The 12,668-nt window shown below is 45.3% G+C and overlaps 1 protein-coding gene across 1 annotated transcript in view; it reads right to left on the bottom strand.

The window, feature by feature from the left end:
• Window positions 1–12,668, bottom strand: part of SGPL1 (sphingosine-1-phosphate lyase 1) — a 59,258-nt gene that overhangs the window by 40,215 nt on the left and 6,375 nt on the right. The window contains exon 2 of the mRNA XM_056530746.1: window positions 4,425–4,590. Within this exon, the coding sequence (XP_056386721.1) occupies window positions 4,425–4,590 (166 nt within the window). The remainder of the gene's footprint in view (window positions 1–4,424; window positions 4,591–12,668) is intronic.

The following is a 12,668-nucleotide window of genomic DNA, read 5'->3' on the forward strand; positions in this document are numbered from 1 at the left end:
TGTGTATGATGTCTGTCTATGTGTGATGTGTGTATGTAATGTATAATGTGTGTATGATGTCTGTCTATGTGTGATGTGTGTATGTAATGTATAATGTGTGTATGATGTCTGTCTATGTGTGATGTGTGTATGTAATGTATAATGTGTGTATGATGTCTGTCTATGTGTGATGTGTGTATGTAATGTATAATGTGTGTATGATGTCTGTCTATGTGTGATGTGTGTATGTAATGTATAATGTGTGTATGATGTCTGTCTATGTGTGATGTGTGTATGTAATGTATAATGTGTGTATGATGTCTGTCTATGTGTGATGTGTGTATGTAATGTATAATGTGTGTATGATGTCTATGTGTGATGTGTGTATGTAATGTATAATGTGTGTATGATGTCTATGTGTGATGTGTGTATGTAATGTATAATGTGTGTATGATGTCTATCTATGTGTGATGTGTGTATGTAATGTATAATGTGTTTATGATGTCTGTCTATGTGTGATGTGTATGTAATGTATAATGTGTGTATAATGTCTATGTGTATGTAATGTATAATGTGTGTATGGTGTCTGTCTATGTGTGATGTGTATGTAATGTATAATTTGTGTATGATGTCTATGTAATGTATGATGTGTGTGTATGATGTCTGTCTATGTGTGATGTGTATGTAATGGATAATGTGTGTATGATGTCTGATGATGTGGGGTGGGCAGCGGTGTATGTATGATGTGTGTGTATGTATGTGTGATGTGTGTATGATGTCTGTGATGTGTGTATGTAATATATGATGTGGGGGGGGGGGGGACAGTGGCAGGTGTATGTATGATGTGTGCATATGTATGGTGTATATGTATGGTTTGAGTGTATATGTGTATGATGTATCTGTGATGTGTGTATGATGTGGGGGGGGGGGGGGGGGGGGGGGAGGCACTGCCGCCGCCAGTTGTACCATCTAATTTTATTTATTTTTAGTGGTTTCTGGCCCCCCGCACTTTATTGCACCACTAGAATCCCACCCCTTCATACTCTCCCGCCGACCAAGAGCCCCACGGATGCACGCAAACATGCCCGAACCAAAACTACAACTCCCAGCATGTTGCACCATAACCTAAACTGTAGAACTATAAAGTGTAACATGCTGGGAGTTGTAGTTTTGGTTCGGGTCAGCTGCAGAGCCATAGGCTGCATCAGGTCATGCTGGGTGTTGTAGTTACTAACTGCAATTCCCAGTATTCCCTGACACAGCCTATGGCTCTGCAGCTGACACAAACCAAAACTACAACTCCCAGCATGTTACACAATAACCTTAACTGTACTATACAGTGCAACATGCTGCAACACCCACACAACCATAGGCTGTATCAGGGCATGCTGGGTGTTGTAGTTACTAACTGTAATTCCGAGTATTCCTTGACACAGCCTATGGCTCTGCAGCTGACACAAACCATAACTACAACTCCCAGCATGTTACACAATAACCTTAACTGTCCTACTATACAGTGCAACATGCTGCAACACCCACACAACCATAGACTGTATCAGGGCATGCTGGGTGTTGTAGTTATCTAGTAACTAAATGCAACTTCCAGCATTTTCTGACACAAAATGCAGCACATAAACTGGAGAAGCAGAACCCCCCCCCCAGTAACACATGTCCCTATGAAGACTGAAAAATAGTGATTAAAATATTTTAAAAAGTGCGTATATATGCGAATAAGCCCCTTTCCTAATAAAAGTTTCCAATTTTCTTTAAATAAAAATAATGTACAAAAATAAACATAAGTGGTATCGTTGCATGTGGAAATGTCCAGGCTATTAAAATATAATGTTAATTAAACCGTATGGTGAACGGTGGAAATGTAAAGAATAGTCCAGAATTGCTCATTTTTGGTCACTTCATATGAGAAATTTTTTATGGTGATCAAAAAGTTACATCTAGACTTTTCTGTGGTTGTCTCGGGCGTAAAAGGAGCTACAGCTCTCCCTCCGCTAATAGCCTGGCATGCTGCGATCACTGCGGCCGCTATTAATCCATTAGATAACCGCTGTCTTAGTTGACAGCAGTGTCTAAAGGATCTTATATCCATCCCTGGTGGTCTAGTGGGGTGAATCGTACTATTTTGGTCGAAATTATTTTATCTACCAGGACAAGTGGATTTTCTTGAGGGACAAGTAGATTGTGTTCCGCTTTAGTCCCTTGGACAAGTAGTTTTTTTTTTAAATTTCCACACCCCTGTATGGTAAGCGCTCGTTCACATTTGGCGTTTGTCATTACTGGCAATATTACACTATGGAGCGCTCCTTCTCTCCCTTTTTCTAGAATCGAAGGGAAACCTGCCCAAGAGGCTCAAATTGAGTGCCCCGCAGAGCATCCAAAATGAGGTTGAGGTCCCAAGGTGCAGTGGGAGACCAAAAGGGAGGGACCTCATGAGCCACACCCTGCACAAAAGTGCACACATGAAGGTCAGCAGCAAGGGGGCGTTGGAAGAGAACAGAAAGTGCTGAAACCTGCGCCTTTATGGAACTGAGGGAAAGGCGCGTTTCCAGGCCCAACTGCAAAAAGGCCAAGAGATTCAGCAAAGTGGGAAAAAGAGGTGGGAGAGATAGAACGAGCCTCACACCAACAGAAATATGTCCAGCAGGTACGGTGGTATATCCTGGCGGACGAGGGCTTCCGGGCACGGAGCATTGTCCGGATCACACGGTTAGAGAATCCCCGAGGCCTCAAAACCGCAGTTTCAACCGCCACGCCGTCAAAGGCTGCGGAAGTGAATTGGGGTAGCAAAGAGGACCTTGAGACCGGAGGAGGTTGGGACGATATGGAAGAGGGAAGGGAACGTCTGCCAAGAGACTGACCACGTCCGCATACCACATGCGACGAGGCCAATCCAGAGCCTCCAGAATCGCCCAGCCGCCCTCCGCCTTGAGTTTTCGGACGTCCCTGGGAAGAAAGAGAAGCAGAGGGAAGCAATAGGGGAGAGTGAAGGGGGTCCAAGGAACCATGAGAGCGTCCACTGCCAGGGGACCCCGCGACCTGGAGACGAAGCAAGTGACTTTCCTGTTCCGGCGGGACGTGAAAAGCTCAATGTCTGAAGTTCCCCAGCGGTGACAGATATGATCGAAGACCTCTGGGTGAAGGGACCACTCGCCGGGGTCAGCGGTGGAGCGACTTAGAAAGTCTGAAGAGCAGGGCGACAAACTGAAAATGACCCGCAGGAACCACAAACCTGAAAAAACGCTGGTGGGCTGGGAAGACAGGAATGTGCAAGTAGGCATCCCGTATGTCCATGAAAGAGGATTCCATCCGGAAATGTTGCAGCAGTACATGACGGTTTAGAAGCTTCAAGTCGAGAATGGGCCGGACAGTGCCGCCCTTCTTTGGAACTACGTAGAACCCTGAAAAAAGAGCAGGAGACCAAGGGGGTCGGGACCTGGAAAAACGATCTTGGGGAAGAGAGGAGAATTCAATTTGATAGCCCTGAGACACGACCTGACGGACCCAAGCATCCTGAATGTGCGCTAGCCAAAAGTCCCGAAAGAAGGACAGGCGACCGCCCACCCAAGGAGAAGACTCAGATGGGGGTGCACCCTCAGGCAATGGGAGGCTTGCGAGTCCCAGACTTGGAAGAGGGGCGGTTGGAGCTGGGCCCCGATTTACAGGAGGGGAGAGACTTGAAGGACAGCGCCATCCTATCCTGCGAGGTTACCGGTTTGTCTGAGGGACCCGAGAAATAAAAAGGAGCGAAAGGAAGAAACCTTCTGCTGCGAGTCCGAGCATCGCTTACGATTTTGGGGGCAAGAGGGAACTCTTGCCCCCGGTAGCCTCAGAGATGATCTCATCTGGCACTTACCAAAGAGACGAGACTCCAGAAAGGGAAGCTCAGTAAGGGAACGCTTAGAGGCCGCATAGGCATTCCAAGCCTTAAGCCACATGGAACGCCGAAGAGCCACTAGATTTCCCGAGGCAAAGGCACCGCAGCGAGCCAACTCTAAGGAGGCCGAATAGAGGTAGTCCCCTGCACTGGCAATTTGCTGAGCTAGATCTGCCAAATTTCCAGGGGATGCACCTGCTATAATCCCCTGACGCAATTGACTGCAATATAGTATCGGATCACACAAACTATGGCATAAAACTCTGTATGCCTCCATATTAAATTATAAATGCACAGAGGCACATTATGGCTCCATAGACTTGGCACCACAAATATTGTTGCTCCATAAAACTAAGCTTACATGGACCTGTAATAATAAACTGGAGATTTAACATTTTATCCTTAGGCTGCATGGATGCATGCTTCATACAAAAAGAGCATAACAACATGTTACCTGAATATTGACCTTAGCCCTGTAGGATGGAACAGATTATGATGGCAAAACATACACTGAAACTATATATATTGAAGCACTTGATAAAACTAAAATACTTACTCTCTCGTTGAAAGACAAAGTTATACACCCATACCACCACCAATGTGGAGGCAAATGTCAGTATTATAAGGTGGCATGGTTCAAGTTCTTTGAGAGAATCATTCAGAAAGCTTCGGATGTCAAGCACATATTGTAGAGCAATTTCTTTATAATCCATAACCGTTTTCTGGAAAAACAAAAATATATCATGAGACATAACACCTAAAAACATACATAAACCCCTCCTGCATTACTTTTTCTTAGTCTGCACAGTAGGGCACAGTCACTATTTCAGACTGTCACCCAGTCATCTAAGTACGAGACTTTAGGCTCCATATAAACTTCAGACCAACTGCCTTCTCTTCTAGGCACCAGCATCTAGCAGGGGAGCCGCAATGTAGAATGCAACGGGACTGTACAAGGTTGGCTCCTCTTCTGCAAACAGGTGAAAAGAACACAGAGCAGGACCCTCTGTCTCCTAGGGCACATATATGAGCTCCCCAAAGCAGTCAGTGGCCCTCATTTACTAAGACTGGAGTATCGGGTGGGTTTTTTTTTTTCAGTGTACTCGTCTTTTTTTCCCTTTCTTTCTGTCGCAGGTTTTTTTTTCTGTCGCACAAAATGTATTCTGTGTGACAGAAAAAAAGTCTCTGCAAATTCTGACTACATTAGTGCTTGTACTACTACCCCCATCATGGAACAGGGTCTGTTCCATGTTGGGGGTAGTAGTACAGGGGCTGAGGGATTGATCGCACCGGGTCTCACTTCTGAGACCCGATCCGATCCGATTTTATTAAGCAGGGGAGCGGGCGGCATGTTCCGATCCCCTGCAATGTACAGTAAACTTTCATTTTTAAAATTCCCCACCAGTCCACCAGGAGCCCTGAATGGCCGGGACCGAGGAGCCAATCAGGGCAACGGGGGTCAGTATATGTGCAGCGGGGGTCAGTATAGATATATAATAGCGCTGGGGGGGCAGTACATTTATTCAAGCACAGCGGGCACTAAGTTTGATATAGCGCAGCAGGGGGAAAGATATATAGAAACGCTGGAGGGGCCAGATATATACCCCCCAGCGATTCTATACATCTTTGCCCACCACAGCACTTCTATATTAAAACCCTGCCAGGAGCCCTGATTGGCTCCTCGGTCCCAGCCATTCAGGGCTCCTGGTAGGGAATTTAAAAATGAAAGTTTACTGTACATTGCAGGGGATCGGAACATCCGCCCGCTCCCCTGCTTAATAACATTTGATCAGGTCTCAGAAGTGAGACCCGGTGCGATCAATCCCTCAGCCCCTCTACTACCACCCCCAACATGGAACAGACCCTTTTCCATGCTGGGGGTAGCAAGATTCCGCTAGGATTCCGCTGGGAGTACAGAAGTCGCTAGAGCTGCTGCTTATTGGCATCTCTCTTCTGTAGGTCATAAAGAGGTCTCCATAAGAGTGGTCCCTTCTAAGATATCTATATACCCTAAACAGATGGGACAACCACTTTAACACATAAGATAAGAAATAGCACCTAATGCCACAAAGTACTAGAAAAAACGATTTTGTTAAACTGCATAGACAGATGAGCTCATGATTAGACTTAAAAGGGATAAAAAAAATAAAAAAAAAAACTTGGATACATCTTTGTTTTGTCAAACAGCTTCATAGGTGTAATTTAAAAGGGAACCTGTCAATATTCTGCTCTAAGCAAAGGTCACAGGTATGACTTACAATGTGATCCATCAGGCTTTAACGGGGAGAAGTGAATAAACCACTCCCAGACCCCTCCCATGTGAATTGGCCGGAGTCAGATGGATACGAGGCAAAAATTAAGTCTCTAAGTTTCTGACCGGACCTAAAACCGCGGTATACCATGGTTTTAGGTCCAGTCAGAAAACCGTATACGGGGCAAAAATGAGCTGACCGGAGTCACAGAGTCTAACTTCGGTCGGTTGATTGAAATAAATGAGATGGGGATCCGGATCCGGTCCCCGTATATCGAAAACATAGTGTGAACTCAGCCTAATGTGTACATACACCTTTTGTGTACAAGTTCTGCTGCCTGACTCATTAAACTCCAGGCCATCACATGACACGAGTTCTGTCTACTTGCAGCATAAAGCAACCACAGAAAGAACGTCTGGTTCCTTTTTCTTAGAATAAGCAAAAGATAAAATCTTACAATAAGTAAGAATGTCAGAACACATTATTGTTCCCTTACACATATACAGATGTAGTCTGACCATACAGTCGGCTGTCAGTGCTCTATCCAAACTGCCCTTCAATACTTGTATGTTTACTAGTAAACTGGCTCTACGCCACAAGCCAACTGTCTGCCAAATGCTGCTATATGATCGTTCTGGACCTGTAATTTCATCTTATCCTGTACAACATGAGTAAATCTCAGTATAACCAAGATAACAGTATGTACAGAAAGTATACAAACGATTGGCATGGCTTTGTTATACGTCTCAGCCTTCTACTGGACATATAAATCAGGAGTAACTGTGACGTATACTGCTGACAGAACGCTTTAATGTAAGTCACTATGCAGCCATAGAATAGTGTTTGTCAACCACAGAAGTTTTAAAAGTTCAAAACATGTGCTATGCATCTTTATTATCCACTGTACAAGTGATCCCCGACCTACGATTGCCCAGACATACGATAATTTCAACATACGATGGCCTCTCAGAGGCCATCGCATGTTGAAGGCAGCATCAACATACAAGGCTTTTGTATGTCGGGGCCATCGCATAAACGCTATCCAGCAGCACAGACTGCTTCAGCTGCCGCCGGATAGCCGTTTACGGTGCCCCGTGAGCTCCGGTGATGGTCACTCACCTGTCCTCGGGGCTCCGGCACGTCCTCTTTGGGATCCCCTGCGTCGTCAGCGCTCTCCATCATCGTCATCACGTCGCTGCGTACACCGTCCCGTCATCCAATAGGAGCGGAGTGCGTAGCGACGTGATGGCGGCGACGGAGAGCGAGGATGCCTGGGAAGCAGAGGCCTTGCGGAGCGTCGGGGACACTCCGGGGACATCGATGGAGGGCGACATCCAAGGCAGCGGTGACGGTCCGGAGCGACGGGGACAGGTGAGTACAACTTCCTTTACCAGTGGTCTTCAACCTGCGGACCTCCAGATGTTGCAAAACTACAACTCCCAGCATGCCCGGACAGCCAACGGCTGTCCGGGCATGCTGGGTGTTGTAGTTTTGCAACATCTGGAGGTCCGCAGGTTGTAGACCACTGTCCTATACGTTACATTGCACGGATCCCTCAAAATACAATGGTTTCAACAAACAATGGTCCATTTGGAACGGATTACCATCGTATGTTGAGGGACCACTGTATAGTAAAGTGCAGACTTCTATGCTTTCCAATACAGTTTAAAGGCCCTGTTCACATCATGTTGATGCTCAGTGCCACCAATATAAGTCTGAAGACAGAATATTAGGCTGGTGTCACAATCCGTGAGAATTATCCATCACCAAGTAGAATTACAGTGCTGGGACACCAACAGACCACCATGGTGACTCAAGGCTAATTTACAAGTCATAAACAAAGTACAACAGGTGACATGTTATTGACATGGCCAATAGCACATGTATGTCTAGAATGCAATAACCACCCCATAGCGCCAGCAGTTTCATATACACGTTATTGACATGGCCAATAGCACATGTATGTCTAGAATGCAATAACTACCCCATAGCGCCAGCAGTTTCATATACACGTTATTGACATGGCTAATAGCACATGTATGTCTAGAATGCAATAACTACCCCATAGCGCCAGCAGTTTCATATACACATGTTATTGACATGACCAATAGCACATGTATGTCTAGAATGCAATAACCACCCCATAGCGCCAGCAGTTTCATATACACATGTTATTGACATGGCCAATAGCACATGTATGTCTAGAATGCAATAACTACCCCATAGCGCCAGCAGTTTCATATACACATGTTATTGACATGGCCAATAGCACATGTATGTCTAGAATGCAATAACTACCCCATAGCGCCAGCAGTTTCATATACACATGTTATTGACATGGCCAATAGCACATGTATGTCTATGATGCAATAACTACCCCATAGCGCCAGCAGTTTCATATACACATGTTATTGACATGGCCAATAGCACATGTATGTCTATGATGCAATAACTACCCCATAGCGCCAGCAGTTTCATATACACATGTTATTGACATGGCCAATAGCACATGTATGTCTAGAATGCAATAACTACCCCATAGCGCCAGCAGTTTCATATACACATGTTATTGACATGGCCAATAGCACATGTATGTCTATGATGCAATAACTACCCCATAGCGCCAGCAGTTTCATATACACATGTTATTGACATGGCCAATAGCACATGTATGTCTATGATGCAATAACTACCCCATAGCGCCAGCAGTTTCATATACACATGTTATTGACATGGCCAATAGCACATGTATGTCTAGAATGCAATAACTACCCCATAGCGCCAGCAGTTTCATATACACATGTTATTGACATGGCCAATAGCACATGTATGTCTATGATGCTATAACTACCCCATAGCGCCAGCAGTTTCATATACAATCTGCTGGTGTCAGGTTCCTTTTAGCCATTTTCAGGCTTTTCTTTCCAGCAGACTTCTGGTTTTGTCTTCTCATAGGCTTCAATAGACCAAACAAAGTCTATTAGGTTTGGATTGCTTCTGAAGCCCATCATGAAAGCAACATATAAAATGTCGTAATTAGTCAAACTGTTCATTGCTTCCCACACCTCATGTACAGGATTAATATTTTACCATTACCAGAGTTTCACCTTGGCAGACCACACATCTCATCCCCCTCCCATCGTTACGTGTAAATAACGTCTGTCGATTCTTCCTGTTTCCGTTGACATGAGAGGAACCAGGTGTACAGAAATACAAAAAAGCCATATGACATTTCACCACATACTAGAATAGTAATGCTCATACACACACATGGAGCAGTTTTCTCTGCACCCATCAGATGCCAGTTATCAGAGACTTTTTGGTTGCTATAGGCAGATGCTTCTCTTTTCACCGGCACTAGTTGATACAGATCCACCACTTTTATTATTATAGTACAGTACCATCATTTCCAGTGAGCTGCACATATGGGAAAAGAGGAATTTCATACAAAACCTGTGACAAGAAACCCCCAACATGAAGTAAGTAAATGACAGAGCGGTACAGATCCCAGTCCCTTTGCTCGCCCACATGGTTGGTACTCACAAGGCACTTGATATGAGTCTAAAGAGATCCATACAGAAAGGGACGACCAGCTCAGACAGCAGTCACTATGGGACTTTGACATATTACAAATCATACCAGCGAGCAGTGTGACCAAAATGACATTTTATTGAGGCAAATAAAGCCAACTGGTAAGAGAAGGAGCAGCAAAACTGTTTAAATATATCATGTTACTTGTAAGGCAAAAAAATACATTTTTCCTGGCCTGCTGGTTAACATCTACTTGTTTTTATATAGACAGGTGGTCCCGTGATCTCCAGTCTACGTAAATTAGTGGTGGGATACACAGTGCAAGTTTGAAAAAATGGACACCGCCCATGAAAGTTTACACAACTGCGTGGTGTCTCTATACTAGATATTTGCTTGTGGATGGAGTTGGTGGACTATGGTTTCTAGTCACACAAGAGAACAAAGCGGACAGCATTGGAATGTTTATCTGCTGAAGTGAGAGTATTCTAGGGGCAGGAATATTTGTCAACGGATGCTTGGATCATCAAGTGTTACCTTTTAACAGACTGTAGCCATTCAGATGTATAGGTATTAGGGATCGACAGATTATCGGTTTGGCCGATATTATCGGCCAATATTCACGATTTTGGACGTTATCGGCAATTACTTTACACACCGCACCGCGCACCCCCCACCGCACTGCTCCCCCCACCGCACCGCCCCGGCCAGAGTCAGCTGCCGCCGCTGCCTGGGAACAGGTAATTATAAAACCGGGAATGTGGCAGTGGTTGGACTAAGGATCGGCAGGGGGAGAGAAGCGGGCGGCGGCGGTCTCTGGCCAGAGGATAGGCGGGGAGGGGGGGGGGGGCAGCGGTAGGACTCAGGAGGACCCCAGGACAGGCAGGGGGAGAGAGGCGGGTGGCGGTGGCGGTCTCTGGTACCGCAAAAGCCGGTGCAGTTCATTTATTTAAAGGATAAATAGCTGATAACTTATACCGGAATATCGGTATAAGTTATCGGCTATCGGCCTTAACCTCCACAGATTATCAGTATCGGCCCTAAAATAAAAATCGATATCGGTCAATACCTACTAGGTATTCTTTTAATATAAGGATTGCTCAAGTTTGCTAGAATGGGAGTTGATCTTACAAAGTAGCTCTTTAATCTGGCTCAGTGGGAGGTCCTGCGTGGATGAACCCTCAAATAGGAAATATGGTATATGAATTGTCTTTATAAAATAAAACCATTTAGTGGAGAAAAAATAAGTAAATAAATATGAGCCCCCCCCCCCCCCCCAAAAAAAAAAAAAAAAAAAAAAAACCCATTATAATAATATATATCACAACCTATTAAACCAAGACATGAATTAATGACATGATGAATGTCTTCTGTGCTGGAGGATAAATCAGCTTTCTGCTGGATTTCCTGACTGTACTGTATCCTGAGTCATCACAAAATGAGGATTTCCAAAGGCTTCATGAGGAAAGAGGTGGGGGTTCAGACTTGTCTGCTTCAGTCCTCATGGTGTAAGGAACAAGTCACGCTGCTGATAGGAACGTAATAAATATTTCAGAAACAAAGGGAGAAAGAAGGCCAGAAAATTACTGTATTTTTCGCCCTATAGGACGCACCGGCATATAAGACGCACCCAATTTTAAAGGTGCAAAATCTAGACAAAAAAAAAAAAAAAAGATTCTGAACCCAACAGTAATCTTCAACCTGCGGACCTCCAGATGTTGCAAAACTACAACTCCCAGCATGCCTGGACAGCCATTGGCTGTCCGGGCATACTGGGAGTTGTAGTTTTGCAACATCTGGAGGTCCGCAGGTTGAAGACCACTGGATAGGAGGTAATACTCACGTGTCCCCGCCGCTCCGGACCTGCCACTGCTGCCCTGAATATCGCTCCATCGCTGTCGCCGCGTCCCCGGGGTGTCCCCGACGCTCCGGACGTCTTCTTCCCCGGGATCCACGCTCTCAGTCGCCGTCATCACGTTGCTACGCACGCCGCTCCTTTTGGATGACTGGACGGCGTGCGCGATGACGTCGAAGGAGAGCGCCGGCCATGAAAGGGAATCCCGGCCTGGAACAGACACCGAGGAGGCAGGTAAGGTCCCTCCCTGTGTCCTGTAAGCTGTTCGGGACGCCGCGATTTCACCACGGCGGTCCCGAACAGCCCGACTGAGCAGCCGGGTTAGTGTCACTTCAGACGCGGCGGTCAGCTTTGATCGCCGCGTCTGAAGGGTTAATACAGGGCATCACCGCGATCGGTGATGTCCTGTATTAGCCGCGGGTCCCGGCCGTTGATGGCCGCAGGGACCGACCCGATAGGTGTGTATTCGCCGTATAAGACGCACCAACTTTTCCCCCACTGTTTTGGGGAAGAAAAAGTGCATCTTATACGGCAAAAAATACGGTATGTACCGATATTGATAAGAATGAATACTTAAAAGAAAATTCCGGAACATGTTTCTGATCAGCTTAACTACCGTAGTTAAAATCGGATATTTGTGGTCAGCAATGCTGAATGGTAGCACAAAGGTCAGCAAAGGATTTTCACCAAGGTTTAAAGTCCTGATGTGGAAGTGATATCCTTATTTTATCAGCACCTTTATACTGTAGGTGTTCAGGAGATGAAACTTTGTACGGTGTTTATCTGATCGAGCTCTGATCACCGCACACGGAGCTCGATAACAGGGAACCCCTATACAGATATCCATGTGAGGTGATCAAAGCACTTACCAGATAGGAGCAGAATGCACCCGGCTTTATTGGCACAACTATTAGTACACAGGCTAACATATTGGGTTTATACAGTTTAGTAGGAAAATAAACATCAAAATACATTTATGAAAATAGTATGATCTCTTGTATTTTTGACTTCCTCCATAAAGTACACACTAATAATAGTAAAGCGAGAACAACTCATTCCACAACAAAGAACCACAAGAGCAAAAAAAAAATAAAAAAACACAAAAAGATCAACATTGACTGTGTCTTCCATTTCCTGGCACCAGTTAACAATACTCTTTCCTGGG

This window comes from Hyla sarda, chromosome 7 (assembly GCF_029499605.1).
Source record: "Hyla sarda isolate aHylSar1 chromosome 7, aHylSar1.hap1, whole genome shotgun sequence".
NCBI classification, from domain to species: Eukaryota; Metazoa; Chordata; class Amphibia; order Anura; family Hylidae; genus Hyla; species Hyla sarda.